At 48.4% G+C, this 23,255-nt stretch overlaps 1 protein-coding gene across 2 annotated transcripts in view; it reads left to right on the plus strand.

Annotated features, from left to right (window-relative positions):
• The window catches only part of Slco3a1 (solute carrier organic anion transporter family member 3A1), a 279,076-nt gene that overhangs the window by 208,114 nt on the left and 47,707 nt on the right, over positions 1 to 23,255 (plus strand). For both annotated transcript variants that reach the window (XM_041650131.1, XM_041650139.1), the window contains exons 4-5: positions 1,683 to 1,946; positions 19,630 to 19,794. In XM_041650131.1, the coding sequence (XP_041506065.1) occupies positions 1,683 to 1,946; positions 19,630 to 19,794 (429 nt within the window). The remainder of the gene's footprint in view (positions 1 to 1,682; positions 1,947 to 19,629; positions 19,795 to 23,255) is intronic.

Consider the following 23,255-nt stretch of genomic DNA (forward strand, 5'->3'; position numbering starts at 1 on the left):
TACCTAACCAGAACAATCAGTGGCCTTGAGTTCAATGCACAGAGAACAGGAATCTAGTGTTCACCCACAACGGCCGGATGTTGAAGATGGACTGAAGAGAAATCTAAAACGAGATGCTGTACCGAGTGAGGGGGTCTGTGTGTAAAGATCTCTGTGTCCCCAACTGCATTGCATGTGGACTCGAGCGAAGAACCTAGGCTCTCCAAGCCTCAGTTTTCACACCAAATGGAGGACATGAAAGACCCCATTTTATCAGTTTATAGGAAGAATTTACTGACAGAGCAAGAGCGTGCTGTGTGGGACTCCTGGCTCGGAGGAGACCCTGGGAAAATGATAGCCAGTGTTAAGAGGCTTGGCGGGAGGCAGGGGGCACTTTGCAAACGGCAAAATGCTCATCTGGTGTCTGCGGCCATCACTTTTCCCCAGCTGTCCATCCATCTGGTCCCGGCCTGCAGCCCCATTTTCCTCGCCCCACCTACTATTCTCCAGGTCCCCAAGAATCTTTTTGGGTTCTGGGAGTGCACGGTTTCTCATTTAAAAAAGACATTTTTTTTTTTTTTTTGGTTTTTCGAGACAGGGTTTCCCTGTAGCTTTTGGTGCCTGTCCCGGAACTATCTCTTGTAGACCTGGCTGGCCTCGAACTCCCAGAGATCCACCTGCCTCTGCCTCCCGAGTGCTGGGATTAAAGGCGTGCGCCACCACTGCCTGGCTTTAAAAAAGACATTTCTAGGTAGCTCATCCCGAGCACACCACTTTGTAGGGCAGCTGTGAAATGGACAGCGAAAGCCATGGACTAAGCTGCAGTTCCCGTTCATTCCCAGGACTTGGGTTGGCAAATCAGAGACATGCCAGTACCAAGCTGCCTGGATCCACGTAGCCAAACGGCATGGTGATGTATGGTGTCTTTCAGCACCAGAGCTATGCCAGAGCTTTCTAATGAAGGGCTGAAGCCCAGCCAAGGGCCATCTTCAAGACTTGGGTCATCCTAGCCAGTAGAATCTTAGGCACCATAAATGACAGATTGTCGTCCCCAAGTATTCAGACACGTGTCTGGTGTGGTTTTCTGGCCCTTACTAATGACTCTGCAAGGTAGATGCTGTCATCATCATCATCACTGTTTGCAGATTTGTAAACTGAGGCATAGAGTTAAAAAAAAAATCTCCAAAAGGGCAGGATTTTCATTCAAGCATCCTGGGCATCCATTTGCTTGAATTGCATTCTGCACCTGCTCTTTTTAGTTATGAGCCTGCTTTAATTCACGCTGCAAGGGATGGGATGAAATTTCAGGCCAGCCGTTTGTTTCAGGTGAGAGAGCGTAGACCGAGTGACAGTCCGCCCTTGGATAGCGAATATTTGCTCGTGTTTTCGTGAACTCGGCTTGGCAATGCAGCGAGATGAGTCAATTCCAGCCTGCCTCAGCTGTCTGGCTCCTCGCTGTTTTTGTTTAGACAGATTATAAGCGTGGAGCAGACAGGGAAATTAAGGGGGAAACATGCTCCATCCCCGGTGATGGGAGAAACAGGAGCTCTGACGCGGGGAAGATAGTTTCCCAACTCAGAGCTCCACCCCCTCACCCATTTCTACAGCCCTTGAACTCCATGCAGGGGACATCTTTATCCAAGCAGAGTCCCACAGCCCACATGCCCCGCCTTTCCACTAAATGGTGCCCTTTCTGTTGGCAGGTAACTTGGACATCACTCCAGATGACCCACGCTGGATTGGAGCCTGGTGGGGCGGCTTTCTGCTCTGCGGTGCCTTGCTCTTCTTCTCGTCCCTCTTGATGTTTGGGTTCCCACAATCCCTGCCCCCACACTCAGACCCTGCCATGGAGAGTGAGCAGGCGATGCTCCCAGAGAGAGAATACGAGAGGCCCAAGCCCAGCAATGGGGTCCTGAGACACCCCCTGGAGCCAGACAGCAGTGCCTCCTGCTTCCAGCAGCTGAGAGGTAAGTGGCCAGAACGGAACTGCGTGGTCACAGCCATGGGGGTGTTGTGATGGAAAGTCTGACCACTGGGGGTTTTCAGAGTTTTACGTAATTGAACGTACAAATCTTATGCCTAACTTATGACCAGACACAATGAGTGCAAAAATAAGGTCACCGCCGTTTATTGGTGAACCCCTGGTGATTTCATCAAGAAATAGGGCACAGCAAAGCTCTACACTTTTTTAGAAGTGACGTGAAAATCGGCCGCAGCTTTTCTTTGACAAAATGGCAAAACAACAACAACAAAAAAAAAAAAAGGCGGATAAGGATGTCAGCCCAGAAAGGTGTGTTCTGGGTCATTTCCGCTTTCAGCATGATACCTTAAAGGCATAGAAAATGACGGTGAAGTTAGTGCAGTGACTATAGGGAACATAGCCCAGCAACCTCAGGCTGCTCCATGCCTCCGTCCGCCTGTCCGTCCGTCCGTCCATCCGTTCGTCCGTTCATCCTTCTCCCTCTCTCCTTCTCTCTCCCTCTCCCTCCACCCCCATCTCTCTCATATGCATGTACACACGCATACACACTGAGGGAGCTACAGGGTACCTGCTGGAGTTTAGACAAGAGCGGTTGGCTGCAGGTAGTCGCCTGAACACGATGTAGGCTGATGTACCCCCTCTCAGAGAAGTTGGGATGGAAGGACAATGGATGGACATCACCTCTTCTAAGCCTGCCTTTAGTAGCCACACGGGCCACATGCCAAGACACCATTCAGCATTGCCCAGAGGTCAAATCAAAGTCAAGGTGAGCACCTGCAGGAAGAGGTGCCCCTGTGGCGTGCGCTTGATAACCACAGCCTTTGACGGACCCCAGGGTCCTTCCCTGTCCCCCTCCACACTGGCTCCAAGGTTGCTCCATTCCCCTGACCATGGTTCCACAAGTTTAAGACTGTGCAGGGTTCTTCTGTCATGTCATTATCCTGAGAATAAAAGCTCTGCCTGCAGAGACACTTAATCAAACCTGCAAGTCCACGAGGAGCCGGACAGACCTGTGCTATTTCTGCAAAGACACTAATTTAATAACCTGATGTCACGTCTGGTCCCATGTTCTCTGTCGGTATCTACAAGTGCTGCGAGCCAATTGATGGCCTTAAAATTCCTCTTTTTAAACTCGGAATGCACTAGTAGGTGAGAAGTCCAGCTACTGTATGTCCCTGGAGGTTGCTTTAGCTGGGATCACCCCCTCAATGAGGGTGTAAATTGCTTCTACCACATTCCAGAAGTCCCTAGCCAGTTGGAGGGCGATGCCTGCTGTTATCTTGAGAGCACAGCTGACTGTAATCTCAAGCCCCCGGCCTACAACAATCTATCAGGCTGGCATCAGAGTAGCTCTGGCGAGAGAGGACCCTGGTCCCCAGTCGTGGCAGCCTGTCCAGTTCCTTCTTTGTTCAGGTGACAGTTCTGTCTCCTACAAACCACATTTGTAGACCCTCCCTTTCATCTCTGGGTATACAGAGATAAAAAAGAAACAACTAGGCTGTTAAAGACCTCCCCGGCAAGCCATCAAAGACAGCCAGTGGTACAGGGAGTGACAGGCTTGTGGAAGGCCAGGGAGGGTAAGGGGCCTAGCTCAGCTGGGTCCTGAGCTACAGGCTGTCACAATTTCAGAGTTGCTGGGATAAGGTTCAGCCATCCTGCTTTATATACTCCTACTGGGGGGTGGGAACATGGCCGCGATTAAGTGGCTTGTGTCCTAGAACTTATAATTCAAGAGAGGAGGCAGGCTGCAAGAGAGGACGCATCAAAGTCAAGATGAACCTCAAGTAGTTGGCCCGGGCTGGGAAGTATGCATTCGGGTCAGTGGGTTTGGAACTCACTAGATTGGAAATGGTTCAGGTATGGCATTGGTGTGAACACACTTCCGTGAGTAACGATTTCTCATTAAGGACGAGCAGTTCCTATTTCGTTGGTCCACAGTGGACTCCTAGAGGAAACTGCAGCAGGGCAGGAAAACTGTCTCCAGAAGACTTCCCCTAGAGCAGGACTTCAGTGGCGTGAACTATTGTGCTAATCAACCATCATCTAGCGCTGGCCACAGAGAAGGACCCGCTGTCTTTACATCCTTTCTTCCCCCATGAGCTAAGTGGTTTTGCCCCAGGAACACGCTCACCCAATGCAGCCTTCGGTGCTGTTGATGTTCCTACACAGACTCTTTGCACCAATAAATGGAACACTGTCAGATGTATCAGAGGAACACACGCCTCTCAGAAACTATCTTACCCAGAGTTTTTATGGAGTCCGGGAATTTCACATCATGAGTCCCAATCGCGCTCATTTCCCGGTCCCTCCATATACATTCTTCATCCTTGCAGCACAACCGCCAAGAAAATGGAAATGTATATGTAAATTAAAAATAAACAAAACCCCACTTTGATCTGTCTTTCCCTCCTCTCCACTACCTCTTCATTGTTCTTAGTGGCTTTGGAGGCTGTGGTATGTCACAAAGTAGACCATTTTGTCCAAACTTCTTAGTGGCCTTGGGAGCTGTGGCATGTCATGCAGTAGACCATTTGTTCAAACAGCTTCCCTTACAAATGTCCACTGTATTAAGCTGCTGGCCTGGTTCAAGGCCTCTCGCTTCTGGTATGCCATCAATCCTGGATGGACCCTCACTGAAACTCCTCTTAAATATCCTACTGTTGCCTGAGTCATGGTTCTGCAGCTATCTATGGTTCTGTAGGACTGGTCCTTTCACAGGCTCCAGCAAGTCATAGATGGGGCAGATGTTGGGGTGGATCATAACAAAGCACTGGATGTGGACCTGGGTGAGAGCGAGTTGGTCGGTCTGGACCTCCACTGGGACTGTCCCTCTAAGGTAAGGGGCAGAGCCAGATCTCCTTCTCCCATACCATTGGGATCAACTCTTCCACACCTATGATGAAGACTTGGCCAGCTCTCCCATGAGGGGTGGGACCAGCTCTCCCATTGCAGTGGCCAACAAAGGACAGGGGCAGATCTCCCAGGGCCAGATCACCATGACCCTGGAATTTCAACACATACATGTCTGGGCCATAGACATCAACACTGACCCCAGTTACAGCAAGACCACAGACCCAGATATTGCCCTCATCAGCAACTTTGACCCAGATGTCACCATCATCCTGGGTGGCAGCAAAGACCACTCAGATCAGTATGGCCCCTGTATGGCTCTCAGACACCCACACGGTCTCAGGTAGCAGCCCAGACTCTGGGTATCCTCACAACCTTTGGTACCAGAAGCCATGGACATTAACACAGACCCTGGCTGTGGTAGGGCCATGGCCTCTCAGATACTAATGGCCATTTCTCATGCATCTCTTTGGAGCTTAACAAAGGTTTTTCTTCTTGCACCATCTATTTGAGTCCCAGGCCATGCTCAGAAAATCTGCCTAGAGCAGCCTTCCTTCACCCCACCATGCAGCCTTCACCCCACCATGCAGCCTTCCCGGTGTCTGAGAGTGACACAGAGTAGCCTGTCTGGAGTGGGACGTCCTGAGCTCCAGTTCAGCTCAGCCTCTACCCCACTGTGCCTCCTTACACCTTGGTCACGACATTTAGCTCTACTTGGCTTTAACATGGGGATCTGGCTTCTTCTCTACAGCAGCTGTCCTATTTATCACTGTATACAGGGTGCTTACCCTGTCGTCATATGGGTGTTTGTCGCCAACAGAGCCAGCCATTGACTGAGTTTGCAGCTCTCTGCAGAAGATGAGGGGTGGAAAGCATGGACTCTGGTTTCAGAATAGCCTGGAAGTCCCCAGCTTGTAGCACCTATCCCATAAACACTTTAATAAAACAGACAGCAGACACACACATGCTTGGGTTTACTAAGCTGCAGAGTCGCCCCCGGGTGGAAGGCTGCCAAAACCAGGCATAATGCTGGATCTCACTCAACACACCACCAAATGTCTTCGCTTCTAAGCCTTGGCCCTGGGGCGCTTCTGCCCCAGTGACCCCATACTTGAGGTGCCCTCACCGTCACCTTCATCCTGGCGCCTGGTACTCTTCTTCCCTCCGCTTTTATGCCAATACTGGCACGGGGCATGACCCTCTTGGACCCAGTAGCTGTACAGTGTGTGCAGAATTAATGAAAGGCAGCCTAGAGGGGAGAACCGCTCCTTGAGAGTGTAATAGATAACCCAGGGCCGGTAAGGTGGATCACTGAGTAAAGGTGCTTGCTGCCAAGCCTCACCCCATTGGTTTCATCCCCAGAACTCACGTGGTCAGCAAAAAGAACTGATGCCTGCAAGTTGTCCTCTGACCTTCACCCTTCACACACATGCCATGGCACACTGCTTATGCATGTGTGTGCGGACACACACACACACACACATAAATAAATACAAATCAGTCATTTTTTATAACATAAGCACTCAATATGCTCATCACTTGCCTGTTAAACCTCACCCCCACAGCTGTGTGATAGACACAGGCATGTTTCCATAGCGAACATGTGTGGTGCTTGCGGGTGCTGCGAGCGATGTCACGTGTGTAGTTTCGCGTTTTATTTTTAAGTTGTCCCAGATAACCTGGGAAGCCTTCATGGGCAGGATCTGGATCCCCAGTGAAGTGATCTGCCCCCCGCCCCTTGATCTGCTTGCTTTGTGTGATTTGTGCAGTGCATCAGGACACCCCCTCTTTGCTCTTCGTTTTGCCTCAAATAGCCTTCTCCCCTTGATGCACTGTTGGGATGTCTCTGTCCTTCCACCCCTCTTTGAGTGCACACATGTCACACATGTGTATACATGCACACATGCATTATGCACGCATGCATTGCCATTTTAGGTGCATGCCTTGTTGTGTTTAGGACAAGGTCAGCTGCATTGCTCTACCATCGGCTTAGGCTCTGCCAAGCCCCTCCTACTACGTCCCCACTGTAGTCTGGTCCCCCCCAGAGTGGTGCTCTGCATCCACTCCAGAACAAAGCTCTCATGCATCTGTTTATTTACAGTGCGAGGCAGTGCCTGTCATGAAGATGGTGGCCTTTTAATGAATGAAGTAACAAATGAACACTTTGCTAGCATGTGTGTCTGCTCTCGTGCACACGCGAGCGTACACACACACACAGAGCAGGGGCTGGTAGCATGACTCAGTCAAGTGCTTGCCACAGAAGCCTAAGCGCCTGAGTTCAGATCTCCAGCATCCATATAAAGTGCCAGGCACAGTGGCACACACACCCATAATCAGGAAGTAGAGACAGGCAAGGCCGTGGGGCTCTCAACCAGTCCAGCTGAATCAGCAAGCTCCAGATTCAGTGAGCGACTCTATCTCAGAATGGAGGACGGAGAGCACTATAAGGAAGACACTCAACATCAATTTCTGGTCTCTATAGAAGTGCCTGAACACACACACACACACACACACACACACACACACACACACACTACCACCACCACAAACAAGCACAACAACGAAAATGCTGGTTCTCATCCATTTCCCCATTGAATCTCTCCAGCCCTGTGAGCCACTGGCACTGTTCTACAGAGGTGGAAATCAAACTTAGAGATGGGAAGGAAGGAGGACACTTGAATCAGTGTGGAGAAAGCAAAGCCTGTCTCCATAAGCTTGGCATGATGTAAACACTTGTAGAGAAACAAGTGGTATCACCAGGTGCTAAGTGAACTTTTAGCAGTGTGTATGGTAACTGTCTCCTGCAGCGGCACAGATGTCCCCTAAAACAAGGTAGCTTCCAATGGGGCTGCAGCTGAAAAGGAAGGAAGCCCCTGCTCCCTGCTGGGTCTGGTAGGTCCTGACCTGCAGGGTCAGTGTAACTGCTTAGGTCAAGGCTCAGAAAACTCAGAGTGAGCCCTGACTTTGCTCTCTAGAGGGGCAGACAGAAGATGAGCTGAGGGCTCTTGTCTCAGCCCTTCTACATGCGCACACATGTGTGTGCACGCACACACACACGCACACACACACACCCGACAAACAAGTGGCCTCTCAATGTCCTTGAAAGACAGCTGAGCCCTGTGCACTTTCTCTAGTGCAGCCTTATTGGGAGAGGAACACAGCTCTGCCTTGAGATGTCACCCTGGCCCAACCCGGCCCAGCACTGTGTTCAGTGGCCCTTCTCTGCTAAACCTCAATGGCTGGATCCTGTCCCCAGTCTCCCCTAGCTGCTGTCCACCCAGGGTCCCTTCCTGACCTAAACCCATCCATAATGCCTCATCTTCATTGGCAGCTTGAGGTTATTTGGAATCATCATTGAAACGTATTTCAGAGTTTTTTGGTTTGGGTTTTGTTGTTGTTATTGTTATTTTGTACCCTTTCTATTTCCTCACTGAGGAAGCTTCCTGACTTACAGGAGGGACCCCTTCCCTGGCATGGCTTCATTTTGCTTTCTGATGGGTGACATATGACTTCCTTTGTACCTCCATGAAGGTGGAGACTCCCGTTTTTGTTGACACCCTTGTACTACATCCTCCCCTGTGGTAAGGGGAGGAATGAAGGGATCATGGAAGGGGCATTACCAGGCCCAGTGCAGTTTTGTTTTCTTGAAGCATCCTAGCCACCTTTTCGCCAGCCCACCCAGGTGGTGGCTTCCATATGACCTACCTGGGAACACACGGTAAGAGCTGTACACATCTGTATGCCTCCATAAGCCCACAAGTGACTCACCTGTGTCGAGAAGGGTCTGTTGGACCCCGCTCCAGCCCTGGCTTCTTCCATCCCTTCTCAGCTCAGCAGTTGCTTTCTGCTCCATTTTTCTTATTGGGCGCCTGTACCTTTCATTCAAGTGTGTGTTTGAAGAGCCTGGTAGTCTGAGCATGCTTGTGCTGCCTGCTGAATTCTGTCTATTACATGACTTGTCTCCACAACTGACCTCTCTCATCCTGTAGATGTACTGTGAAATTCTGTGTTCTTGCTTCCATGGTGAAAAAACCAATCTACTGTCCCAAACCCTGGCAGTCTTGTGCCAGGCTATGCCTCGCATCCTTCTGGGTCCCAGGGCTTTGGTTAGGATTCACCAGGGACCAGGCTGGTCAGTGAGTTCATAGTGTTCTTAGCGTGGGGTGCCTGCTGGGAGCCAGCCCTGGAGTACCCACTCATGTGATGCTCTCTTCTGGCTGTTTCAGCAAAGCCACTGAGCCGAACAGAAGAGGGCATGCAGCAGGATGCCGGGCATGGTTGGCGTGTCAGAATGTTGGCTGAATGAATAGGCAAAGGAAATAGCTAGAAGGTAGCGTTTCCCAGAGGGACGTCTTTGAACCAGAACAACATCAGGGTGGGAAAGCAGTGGCTATCCAAACAGGTGGAAACCTGTCCATGACCTTCTCACGTAGGGGGAAGGCAAGTTCATATGTGTATGCAGACGGACATGTGCACGTAAATACAGAGGCCAGAGTTCAACCTCATGTGTCATTCCTGAGGAGCCATCTGCCGATTTGTTGTCATTGTTGTTTTCTTTATTGTGTTGTTGTGTTTTTGTTCAGATAGGGTTCTCACTAGCCTGGAACTGGTGGAATTATCTAGATGGCGAGCTGTCAAGACACAGGGAGAGTTGTTTTTCAGCACAGCACCTTCCAGGCGTTAGCATAACAGGCGTGTTTCTTCTCTAAGGTTACTATTGCTATGATGAAACACCACGGCCAAAATCAAGTTGAGGAGAAACGGGTTTATTTGGTTCTACTTATATCACTGTTCATCACAGAAGGAAGTCAGGACAGGAACTTTAGCAGGGCAGGAACCTAGAAGCAGGAGCTGATGCAGAGGCCATGGCGGGATGTTGCTCCTTATGGCTTGCTCAACCTGCTTTCTTATAGAACCCAGGACCACCACCAGCCCAGGGGTGGCATAACCCACAATGGGTTGGACTCTCCCCTATCAGTCACTAATCAAGAAAATGTTCTAGGTAGTGGTGGTGCACGCCTTTAATCCCAGCACTTAGGAGGCAGAGGCAGGTGGATCTTAGTGAGTTCGAGGCCAACCTGATCTACAAAGAGAGTTCCAGGACAGCCAAGACTGTTATACAGAGAAACCCTGTCTCCTAAAATCAAAAAGAAAAACAAACAGAAAACGCCCTACAAGCTACCCTACAGCCTGACCTTTTGGAGGCATCTTCTCAGTTGAGGCTCCCTCCTTTTAGATAACTAGTTATGCCAAGTTGATCTAGCCAGCATACATGTACTTCCATGCCCTGTTCTTTTCCATGGATATTGGGGACTGAACTCAGGTCTGGATGGCGTAGCAGGCCCTTTACCAGGTGAATCATCTCTCCCCATTTAAGGGTCATGCTTCATATCAGCCCGTTAACAGCTCCGAGAAGGCCAGCTCCATGGAAGGCTGGATGATTTCATTTTAATCCAGATTTCTCATAGCTGCATGGCTGTGACCATATTACCTCTGTAACCATTAGCAAAGGCTTACAGAGTCCAGGGTACAAGATGAAAGGACACCACACAGTTCAGAAGGATGTAGTAGGGACCATAGAGCGTGTGCTTGAAGATTCCACCCTGAAGGACTACCTGGAAGGACGAGAGAAGAGGACAGTGACCTTGCCCTGAGGACAAGCTGAGGCAGCATGCATGGACATTGTGTACTCGGGTGTGGTTAGGAGATGGGCATCTGGTTTGTGTGTGATTTAGAAAAGAGTGTGGTAGAAGTCAGATGGGGATAGTCCCATGTGTGGCAGAGTGTCTGGTACCTGAAACAGAAGTTCTGGGTGCATTATGAATGGGTCATCAATGCCTTGGCACTGACCTTCAGATAAAAGTGTCTGGACTTTGTTTTATCAACCCTAGTTTCCTCGCCAGCAGTTTGAGTCAACTCTACCGGTATGGTGTCTTGCAATAATACCACTTTGTATCCACCCTCCGGGAAAGTCTGCTCCCTTGAGGCAAAGCAAGAAGGAGAGGCTCAGGGATGATGATATCTGAAAGTCCCTGAAGTGATTCTAAGTAAATTCCCTACTGGAAATGAATACCAGAGACAAGGACGACCCTTGCTGGGTCCCCATGAGTCCCCATGAAGATCAGAGCACCTCCTCCTCTCACCACCTACCCCTGCTACTACCCCACAGTAGAGCTTACATAAATTCAAGTGCTGAGAGAATTCTGTCACAAACAAGTTGGGACAGAATGGGCTCCCCCAGTGACCTGAGCATCATGAGGTCCTGCTGCAAGCAAGCTGGGTAGGGGGTAGGGACTCGGTTTTGAGGTAGACTGTGTGTCAGCTTGCTTTACCAGAATGCTACTGTTTGTCTTTGTAAACTTTCCAGGAAAGAATTCTCACATTTCTGGGTTTTCACTTCCAGAAGAACCAGGAGGTACAGCGAGCCCTGTATGGCAGCAGGACAGAATGCATTTTCACAGAGGAGGTTTTTAGACACAGGCGTGAAGTAGAGGTGCCTGTTTGCTTCCAAGACTTATTGCCTAAGCCATTTTCTCGCTGCTGTCTTTACCTTGGAAAGATACAACGCTTAGGTCGGAAAAAGTAGTCACTGCCTCTGAGCCTTCTTCCTCCTGTCGTCTCTGTCCTCCCTGGGTAAGCCTATACCTCTCAGGCCACCCATAGAAAGGGAAAAGCCTGGGTAACACCACTGTGGAGCTATGGTCTGACTCTTCATTCTTGCCTTAAGTAGACTTGTGAGTGGCCCCACCACGCCTTTTCTCTTAGACCCTCCTGGTGGTCCCAAAAGAATCAGTGGAATCAAGCAGTTCTTTGCACGAGTTCACACACACACACACACACACACACCAGTTCACACTTAGGTGTTGGTTTGGGCCGGTAGTTTTCTGTTTGCTTACCCGGGTCACACTTTCTTCTTACAAAGAAAGAAAGTAAAAAAAAAAGAAAAGAAAAAAAAAAGAAAGAAAGTGTTGCCCTGTGCCTATTCCTTTCGAAGGACAGGGCAGTTGGCAGCTAGTTCCCACAAGAGAGCCACGAGAGAGGTCAGGGCAGACACCAGCTAACTGACTCAGTTTGACTGGTATGGCCACAACAGACCTATAGCTGCAACCAGAGGCTGGCCAGCCTGAGGCCAGTGTGTAGTAGATGCTTGCTTCTAGAAAATTCCTCGTTGCTGCTGGGTTCCTCTTCTACCTGGGATTTCTTCTACTCTAAACCAAGGGAATGATGTAGACAACTCCAGAACCGTCAGTGGGAGTGAGAAGAGACACATGCCCCAGAGCCAAGGTGTCATTTACCTGGCTGAGTTAATTGTCCCACTTCCACCACAGACATGAACCTGTGGGATTCACTCAAAGTTTGGCCGTAAGTGAGCCCTTGTCTCTCAAAAGCCTGCAAACCGGTCCCCTCCAGGTCTCTGAGGCTGATCTCATTTAGTAATTGGATTCCTTAACCCTCTCTGTCTCCTGCGTTTGTTTGACATACACTCTTCTGGGACATGGCGCCTTTGTCTTTTCATCCCTGCTCTCAGTAGCTCTTCACCTGGGAAAGACGAGGCTAGCCACTGTTGCCAGGAACGGCAGCTCTGGTTTGGGCACATGGAGGACAGGCGGGGAGGCTGCCACATCATAATGTTCCATCTTTCCCAGGATGTGCTCTTAGTCTTAGAATCACTCTCGTATCTCCATCATGGTATTTTCCCATTCTTCTCCTCCTTCCTTCCTTTCATCCACCCTTCCATCCAATTGTGATGATTTCTGTTTCTCCAGCTCTCTCCACTCCTCTCTTCTCTTGAGTCCTACCTGTTGTGAAATGCTTCATGGCCACTCAGCTTTTAGAAAAACATTAGGCTCTAGATTACACCAAGTGTAATTTACTAAGTGTAGATTACTAAATTTAATCTGGTGGGGTCTCCGTGGAGCCTCACAAGAACCACTGTTGGGCCTCCTCTAAGTCTTGGGAGGGTAGTAAGATACTTGATTCCTAGCCTGACCTGCTGATTTGCTCTATGGAAGAGGGGCCTCTATTAGGGAAACCCTCGGCTCCAATGTTGACTCCCAGGAACTTAACATACTACATCCATGGCCATAGGAACCCTGCCCCAGTATTCTGCCAACTGTCACTCAACAGTCCACTCATAGAGGTGAATTACCAAAGCCAGCCTGGTGACTCCATGCCACACTGTACAAATGCCATGGATTCCTTACCTGGTCTTGCTTCTGCCTGCTCATCTTGGTTTTCATTGAGCTCCTGCCTATGTGTCAGGAATGCTGGGTCACATGCTTCTTGATCTTGGTTCTTTTCATCTTTGCAGATGGGTAGGGATGAGTCCCAGACCTACCAAGTCTTCAATCCAAAATGTAAATCCACAGCACCTGCCTCTTTCGAGCATGGTCCCTGACTTGATGTGGCACGACTTTCTTCAGCCACATCTTTTTCTATGGTTCTCAGCTCTTCTTTCAACTCTGTCTTTTATTTCTTCCCCTCCCCTCACCTTCCTAACTCCTTTCTTCAAAAAAAAAAAAATCTTGCACCAAGTCCCAGGCACACACTACACCAGATCATTTTCCCAGTGAGGTAGCCTGAAAGAGAATTCCCCCAGAGGCTAATACATTTGAATACTTTGGTCCCCAGTTGGTGGAACTATTTGGGAAGGATCAGTAAGTGTGGCCTTGGCTACGGCACTCAGGACAATAGATCCTGCCTCTCATCTGGTAAGCATAGTAGAGCTGACCCTGTTGGAAGGGGCATGGGTGACCCAGCCCTGAGAACATGGAAGCGGGAGATCTGCCCCCACTTGGTGGCAAGGGCAGGGGAAAGAGGCCCTGCCCCTCTCACCCCTTGCTATCTGTGGCAGGTGAGAGAGTAGACCCTGCCCCTTGCCAGCTGCAGCACCCAGGAGAGCGGCCCCTGCACTTTGCGTGGGGAGCACAGTAGGGCTCACCCTCATGATGTAGGTGTGGGTTGCCCTGAGGGCCTGAAAGCAGGAGGTCTGGCCTTGCCCTTTGCTGCTTGCTGCACAGGGTGAATGTGCTAGGGCCGTGCTTAAGAGCACTTCCTGTTGATGAGGATGAGGTAGAATTGGTGGGCTGACAAACCCAGCTACCACTCAGGCTATGAGTTGGCCCATCCTGCTCTCCCCTGTAATTGTCATAGACTCCTCCTCGGAAACTGTAAGCCCCAAATAAACCCTTCCTTCCATTAGGTACCTTGGTCATGGTTTCTTAACACATTACTATTTGTGAGAGTGAAACACTGCTTCTTACTGGCAGGTCCAGCCTGCTTGCTTAATCTTCATAATAACAATAGTGGCCCAGAGAATCCAGGACAGAGCAACACCCTTCTCCCAATGTGCTGTGGTGGCTGGTGCTGTGGCTGGAGTTTCTGCTATGTCGCTCTAATTGTGGGACCATTCCTGCCTCAGTTTCCCCATTTTTAAATGGAGCATTTCATGGTTCTAAGATCATGTTTATTATGAGTCTTTGAGTTGATGATGAATACTTAGGATGGCATTTGCCACACAGACAAAGTCCCTATGACATTAGTCCTTAGGATGTCCCCAAATGACCCATAAATGAACAACAGTCCTCTGTCCCTCGGGAATGTCTTCTGGGGGCTCATAGTAGACAGCCTGCTTTCCATGGAGCTGGCTGCCCTGTGCTATTTCCAAGATGGTAGCATCCTACTGGTGACAGCAGTGGGCTCCCAGTGAGAGCACGAAAGGTTTTCCCAGGTTGGTAGATGATTCAATCCAACCCCTTAGACCCCAGCTCCAGTACCAAGGCTAAATCAGTAATGGAGAGTTAAATGGCTAAGGGAGGCTGCAGATGTTCAGTGGTCTGTTGTGGCCCTGGTTCACCACTCTCTGTTCATCTGGGCCACTCTTTAGCCACTCCTTCTTTGAAAGGCTGACTTTTATGGGTTTAGCAATCTGCTTGGGGCACTAGGACAGCCCTAAAGCCAAGCTAACTAAGGCCTCATTTCCAAGCTGGCGTCTGGAAGGTGGGCTGAACCTGTGAAAAGGGAGTCGGCTTTTGATGGCTGCAAGTTACTACGATAAAATTGTGCATGGGAGGCTGAATGTGGGAGGAAGAGAGCAGAACTTGAGGAAGCCAGTCAGCTTGGCTACCGAGAGAAAAGGGTCAGGCAAATAAGGCATCCCAGGCCTTCCCCCCAGCCCAGTGATTCTTGAACTTAATCATTTTCACATCTAATTCAAGGAGAAGTTAGTTAGGCCTTAAGGCAAGCAGGAAGGCTCCTGTCTTAACTAGGAGCTCTTCTTGCAGAGTGGAATGAACTCGAGAATAATTAAAAGCCTGAAGAAATACAGAAATGTTCTATTAACCGGAATTGCATCTTCATGGGGCCAGAGCCCTTCCTACCCTGAAACAGATCATGAAGAATCTAATGAAGATTAAGGCCATGGTGAGGTCTGCAGAAATGTGCTAATTGACTCAAACCATCATCGCTAGTGTCATTTTGGAGCCAGATAAACTTTGCTGTGGGAGGCTCCAGGTGGTGTGATCCAAGGGGAATACAAAGCTCCTTCCTATTCTGGAATCCCGCTCGGCAGAGACTGCACTCCCCCCTGAGGAAATAAAGCCTACAGCGAAAGCATGGCAGAGATCCTAGATCTACCTGGATTGTCCCGAACCTGCCGCTTCGCTGTTGGCAGGGCTTCCAGAACCTCTGTGTCATCTGAAAGAGTACAGTGACTAAGTCACAGTGGTGTCTGCCGTGACACAACAGCGGCCAGGACGTAGGTTCGTAGTCACCCACTCCAGGGAGCCGCTGCGACCACGTGATTGCTCTCCCTACAGTGTGTGGAACAGCGGCCAGGACTTAGGTTCGTAGTCACCCACTCCAGGGAGCTGCTGCGACCACGTGATTGCTCCCCCTACAGTGTGTGGAACAGCGGCCAGGACTTAGGTTCGTAGTCACCCACTCCAGGGAGCTGCTGCGACCACGTGATTGCTCTCCCTACAGTGTGTGGAACAGCGGCCAGGACGTAGGTTCGTAGTCACCCACTCCAGGGAGCCGCTGCGACCACGTGATTGCTCTCCCTACAGTGTGTGGAACAGCGGCCAGGACTTAGGTTCGTAGTCACCCACTCCAGGGAGCTGCTGCGACCACGTGATTGCTCCCCCTACAGTGTGTGGAACAGCGGCCAGGACGTAGGTTCGTAGTCACCCACTCCAGGGAGCCGCTGCGACCACGTGATTGCTCTCCCTACAGTGTGTGGCTATGACCCACCTGTCCCTGATTCTGGGTACAGACTAGCCTCGTGCTTGGCACACCCTGTCTCAAGTTTACCTTGGCCCCTCAACAGTGATTTACCAGTCTTGATACCCAAAGCACTCTTGTCCATAAAGAACAAATCACCCTCTGTTTATTATGCCCATTGTGTTCGTTTTCCGTATTTGTTGAGCTCCACTTTAAACGCTGCCGAGTCAACAGTTCTCTGAGTATTTGTACAATACTTTAAAACAATATGGATTTAACAAAGGAAAGTTTCTTAACATTTAAACACAGATTTTAAAAGCAAACACTCCTGGGCATTTACTTGAAATGATACTTCTGAAAAGTCAGATTGCCATAAATGTTTAAAGGCGTGTAAAGTATACACACAGCGTGCCCATAAAGACCAGGAAACTCTAAGCACAGTGTGCGGTGCGGTGCGGGCATGAAGTCTGAGGGCTTGAAGCTGTTTGTTTGCCATCTTGGTTCATACACTTCGTAAAGTTTTGGCTTTAATTTTTTTTCTTGCACATCCCGTTAACCCTCAAGCTGCCTTCCTAAAGCCTCAGAAACACAAGCAGAACAGCCGAGGCCATCGACTCTGGTTATTGACTATGTTCCTTTGGATGTGGGATTCAGGGCTCAGTCCACAGTAATCTCAGCTTCCGCTCATCTGCTCCAGCACCATGCTGTAACTAAACCCTTAAATCCCTCCTCCCCCACACACACACCTCTGGAGAGTTTCACTTTGGAAACTTGATGTCTTTCCCAGAGATGAAAAATTTTAAGTTTTGTATATCTGCCAGTCCCTGGCCTATTGTTCTGTCATTTTGATGCATTGAGCTTGTCTGTTAACGTTATTAAAAACTTATGTGTCTCCTATTATTATTTTATTCTAATTAGATGGGCCATTTGGAGGTTTCATCTCCTAGGAGATGCAATTGAGCCTGTGTAATTAGCTCTCTTCTTTAGGACAGCTGGCTCAGTCGTCACCTTGGAGTGCAGGGTTGGGCTCCCAGCCCACCTATTCATTTTATATGGCCACAGGCACTTTACTGGGCTTTTCTAATACTTAATCTGACTTCTCATGAGTCTCTGCATATGATCTTTTCCATGTGCACAAAGAAAAACAAGTAGACCCTGTCACCATGCCTCATTTTTCTTACTAATATGAGTATAACAAAATAGAATTCTCTTTTTTTGTGTGTGTGAGACAGGGTCTCATGTATCGCAGGCTGACCCCAAACCCGTTATGTAGCTGAGAACCATCTTGATCCTCCTGCTTCAACCTCCCAGGGGCTGAGATTGCCAGCCTGTTTTGTGCAGCCCTAGAGATCAAACCCAAGGCTATGTGCATGCGAGGCAAGCCAACTCTACTAATTGAGCCCCATTGCCAACCAGCCCCAAGTCTAATCAATCACAGCACAACACTTGGACAGTGTTGGCTGTAACCTACAGCTCACCTCTATCCTTACTATTTATAGAGAATTATTTATGATTTAAATAAGACTTGTCTTCAAATTACTTGAAATCAAGTTTGCTTGTCTTAAGCCATAGCTCTTGATGAATCAGCTCTATTTGGTTAATTATTTTGTAAATACCACTGGCTTCCATCTGTGTGAGTTCTACATCCGCAGACCTAACTAACTGCTGCTTGAAATGCACGCCACGGACAACTGCATCTGTACTGAACGAGTACAGACTTTGTCGTTATCATGATCCCCTACACAATGTCCTCTAGCAGCTACTTGCATAGCATCCGCCTTGTACTTGATGTTACTGGTTTAGAAAAGACTCATGGTACATCAAAGAATGGGCATGAGTGACAGACCAATAGTATGTAATATAATAGATTTGAGCATGTGTAGATTTTGGTGTCCGGTACAGACACCAAAATAAATGTGTAGAGTCTGAGATGGTTTACTTGGTAAAAGTGTTTGCCGTGCAAGTCTAAAAACCTAAGTTTGAATCCCCAGAGTCTATGTAAAAGCTGGATGAATGGCACAAATATCTAACTTTGGGGAAGTGGGAGGCGGAGATAGGAGAATCCCCAGAAACCCTGCAGGCCTGCTAACCTGTGGTAGGAAGGCAAGAAGGAGATGGCTATCTCAAAGTGAAAGGAAAGTACTGACTCCCAAGTCTGACATCTATATGCATGTTTTGGCATAGGTGCATCTGCATTTACACACACACGAAAGAAAGAAAGAAAGAAGGAAGGAAGGAAGGAAGGAAGAAAGAAAGAAAGAAAGAAAGAAAGGCATCAGTGCAGAAAAGATGGGGCTAACATAGCATCATCTGGAATATACACACATCAATTGAGGAGAGCTGATTGAAGACCATGTGCCAAGAACTCTACTCACTAGAAACTTAAGTAATTGTACTTATTTTCAAAGTACAGAAACCAATCTCCAATTTTTAGGAGCACCGATAGAAGAGGAAGTTTTGTTGGCTTACGAAACCATACTGTAATGCAAATTAGACCAGAGTAAAAAAGATGGAACCACGTGGCCTCCACACCACTGTCAGGCCCTGCTGAGATGTAACACAGTGCACAGCTCCAGGGTGTGCGTGCTGCAAGCCAATTCTCCTGAGTCCCTGGGCACCTACAGTGGTCTGGGAACCTCTTCCTGGTTAGGTTGGGCAATGAGGAAAGTGTACTTGGGGGGCGGGGTATGAGCGTGGTAAACGTTTAGGAGAAGAGCATTATGATAGATGAAGAAGACCTAGCATACAATACAATGTGGATGCCGCTCAGGGGGGGCACAAGGTCTGGGAATGGGGAGGGAAGGTCAAGCATCCTGGGACTGTCCCAGCACCAAGAAGTAGACCAAAACCTAGAGTACCAGACTGTAAATCATAGACTCCCTGCTGTGGTTCTCCCTACTGTAAACACTTGAGCAGTAAAACCTTTAAGCTGATCTTATAGTTACTATGTAGAGTATGATCAAATCAAGGCTATTAACTCAGCCCCCCCCCCCATGGATTGCGCCGGCCCTGCAGGTAAGAGCTGAGAGGAAGACTTGATTTGGTTCATACTTATTTTGTAAAAGATGAGAGGTTCACTTCTTCTTGACACTGATGACGTTAAACCTATTCTCTGACTGAGCATACAGAGTGTAGTTCTAAATGTTGCTCATATATTGGGCATGTTGACATATACCTAAATAATTTGGTATATACAACTTATATATGTAACAGTTTTCACCTTGGGGGAAAAATTTCCAAACAGATTTCCTTTTGGAGTGGAGTGAGGGACAAAAAAAAAATCTTGTAATTCCTTAAAAGATACCTGACTATCTCATGTGAGCCCCTGAAGTTGTGGCATTGAAGAAGCCAGATAGAGCAGCGTGTTTTAGTAGAAGATGGCTTACTTTGTAGGATATTGGTGTGCTTTGAATCCAGAGTTCTCAAAGTTACAAATGACCTACATAAAGATAAAGATTCTGGCCTGAGCCACCCAAGTGCCTTTGGGTGTTGTTTAAAGAAACAGGCAAGAATGAATCAAGAAGGAGTCTCTAATGAGATCTCAAGAGTAGGCACTCAACACGTGTGACCTTGACCTTGCTTTCTGTCCCTCCCCACAGTGATCCCCAAGGTCACCAAGCACCTGCTCTCAAACCCCGTGTTCACCTGTATCGTCCTGGCTGCCTGCATGGAGATTGCCGTGGTGGCCGGCTTCGCTGCCTTCCTGGGCAAGTACCTGGAACAGCAGTTCAACCTCACCACCTCTTCTGCCAACCAGCTGCTCGGTGAGTGGGTCTCTTTGCCCTCCGGTCATACCTAGATGCTCAGAGAATGCACTGAGAGCCAGGAAGTGTGCAGGGCTATGCTAAGCCAATAGTGATGTGGTGTATCTGTGACCTTTCTTTGCAAGGAACTTCGGAGTGAGATTTTTTTCATACTTGAGACAAATACTAAAAACATATTATAGGGTCTGTGAGATGGCTGAGCAGGGAAAGTATTTGTTTCTCAAGGCTGGTGACCCAAGTTCAAAATCCAGAACCCATCTTTGGAGAAGAGAATCAACATGGGTACCATGACACACTCAGGCATAAATAATAATAATAATAATAATAATAATAATAATAATAATAATAATAATAAATTTAAAAACCCATATTATAAGGAAGAACAACAATAGAAGGTACATGTAGGAAGCTTTATGAGAGGCCAGGAAGTCCCTTGACTGATGTGAACGGGAGATTTTGAAGCACACATGAAGAAAGCAATCAAAGTCCATCTTAGATTAATAGATTTTTATTAGGCTAAGGGATGATCTCAGTACCATATACCCCACCGCGGGGACTTTACCTCTACAGCCCCAGGAGTTGTTTTGGTTCAAAGATTCATGACGCCATTTTAGGTATGTGTGCTTTGCTTGAATGGGTATGTGTGTGCCGTGTGCATTCCATGTGCCTGCAGGTCAGAAGAAGGTGTGGGGTCTCTTTGAGCTAGAGCGATAGGTGGCCGTGAGCATCAAACCCAGCCAGTCTAGCCAATGGGTAAACTCTTGACTTCAGTGAGCCACCCATCTCAATAAACAAAGGTGCAGAGGCTTAAAAAAACAGCTCAGAGGTTAAGAGCATGGACTGCTCTCTCAGAGTACCCAGACTAAATTCCCTTCACCCACATGGTAGCTTAGAAGTGCTAATAATTCCAGTGTCAGGGGATTTAGAGCTCTCTTCTGGCTCCTGGGCATTAGTCATACACATGGTACACAAGCATACATGCAGGCAAGATACCCATATATATAAAATAAAGTAAATTTTAAAATAAAGTGGAGAGCCATAGATGAAGGTTACCTGACTTCAGCCTCTAGCCTTCACACACCTATGTACACCTGTGCATGCATGCACACACACATGCATGTACACACACAAAGAGAGGGAGGGAGGGAGAGAGGGGGAGAGAAAGAGAGAGAGAGGAGAGAGAGAGAGAGAGAGAGAGAGAGAGAGAGAGAGAGAGATTCCTCCTGTTGCTTCACAAAATGGCCAATAAATAACAAAGATTCTGGCTAGCATGATGAGGGAAATGCACACTGAAACCTCAAGGAGGCGCTATGACACACCAACCAGATGACAGCTCCGAGTGTTGGGGAGGACCAGGAGGAACCGGAACCCACACTGCCATGGGAATGCACGACAGAACCTCTGCTTCGGGCGGTTTTTCCACCCTCCATTAAAGCTCAGCATATGCCTGAGCTGTGATCCGTCAGTTCCCTTTCTGGGCACTTCTCCAACAGAATGGAGTGTTTAGGTCCGCTCATTTGCATATGCATATATAACAACGTTCGGAGCGGGTTTTGTGCATAATTCTCTCAAACTGGAACCAGCCCAAATGTCTGTCTACAGCAGAATGGGCAAATAAACTATAGACTGTTCATTCTGTACCACACAGCTTGGGAAAGGATGGACTCCCACACAGGCGTCCATGTAAATGGGTATGAGTTTAAATGTGTCACACACAAAGAGAATTTATTTATGGGACTTAAAAAAAAAATCTTCAGTTAAGATAAAAGAAGCAAGAGGCACAGTTGTCCTTGAGGCTTACAAGTGGGCGGAGGTACCCAGGAGCCTCCTAAGCAGCTGCGCATGTGTGTGTGTGTGTGTGTGTGTGTGTGTGTGTGTGTGTGCGGTGTGTGTGAATTGTGCATGTGTTTACACATTCGCACATAGGCATGTGAAGGCCAGATATCTATAGCAGGTATCCTCTTCAGTCCCTCCACACCTTAGTTTCCCATGCAAAGTCTCTCGCTGGCTAGCGTGATGCTGGGCTCCATGTGTCTCCCTACAGCCCAGCATTGGGGTTCCAAGTGTGCACCCCTACTCCTGGCTTTTATGAAAGTGCTGAGGATCAAGCACTCCTGATCCCCAGGCATCTGGAATTGTTTTAGGCTTGACCTGAGTGCTGGTTGTGGGGGCATTTGCATATTGGAAAGTTCAGCAGCATGGTCTTGTGTGTTTCACATCTCAGATTAAAAAGAAATTTAAACCCTGACCATCATGACAACATGTCATAGTTGTTTTTTTTTTTCCTCCCTGAAAACTGAAGAGGAATACAAGTTTTTTTGTGTTTGTTTGTTTTTGTTGTTGCTGCTCCTAGTGGTGGTGGTTTTTGTTTTTTGGGTTTTTTTCTTCTCCTCTCTTTTCACTAGTCATTCTTGCCACCTACCCTTTGGTCAGAGTATGAGCAAAATGCAGCTTTTTAATACTTGCAGAATGGAGGGGAAAAAACCCACCTCTCCTTATAGTGGAAGCTGTAGTGTTTGCTGTCTCTAGGATCTGGGGTTTGGCCCTGCAGCAGCACCCCAGAGGTTATCTCCCACCTCCTGGTTTCTCTGCTGCTACATCTCCCATCTTGATTGTGTTTGCACTGTTGCATCTTCAGGGCCAGGTCCTATTGTGGAACAAATGCCTAAGCTTTCTATCGACACACAAATCAATAGTCTCCGGGGCAGAAGGTCAGAAAAACAATTCTGCTACCTAACATCTGTTTGTTTCCCAATGGTTCCTGCTTGTTAGAGTGCTTAACAAGGTGGGAAGAAAGGGGGTGGGGGATCTCTTCATAGTCTCCAGGCAGACAGCCAGCATCTCCTGTCTCTATGTCTAGCCAATGGCATAGATCCAATCAGTGTGTACTGGGGACAGCCCACTGCAGGAGGGGCGGGCAGGGTGCACTAGGGGACACTTATGTAGGGAGATGCTGTCAGAATAGCTCCTGTGCTCCTGGAAGATAGTGTGTGTGCAGTACTATGCAGGAAAGACTCTGGGCCACCCACAAAGTCATCAGCAAATGGGTCAGAGTTCAGAGAAGAGCAGTGTAGACAAGCCAGGGGCCGATGACATTGATTTATGAGTATAGATTAAAGGGGCTCAATCTGCATAAGTCAATCTAATGAGGATGAAGTTTTGGTCCTGTGAAGTTCTGGCAATGGCCAGGGGTGTTAAGGACATATACACACATCATGGAGGAAGGGAAAGGGAAGCTAATAGTGACTGGGAGAAGAGGTGCTGAAATCCTGTTGTTGCCATGGTTACCATCATCACCAGGTGACACCCCACTGTCTCAACTAGAAAATGAAACAAAGCCCAAGATGCTCTCCAGGAGTAGGCATGTTGTCACCAAAGCTTATCCACACAGATCCAGGCTGCTCACAGATTCACTCTTTCTCAAAGGGATGCCTGAATGCTGTCCAGTGCAGGGTGCTCTA

The sequence above is a fragment of the Microtus oregoni genome, unplaced genomic scaffold (assembly GCF_018167655.1).
Source record: "Microtus oregoni isolate MIOR12 unplaced genomic scaffold, Mior012 000000F_ref0000247, whole genome shotgun sequence".
Taxonomy (NCBI): Eukaryota; Metazoa; Chordata; class Mammalia; order Rodentia; family Cricetidae; genus Microtus; species Microtus oregoni.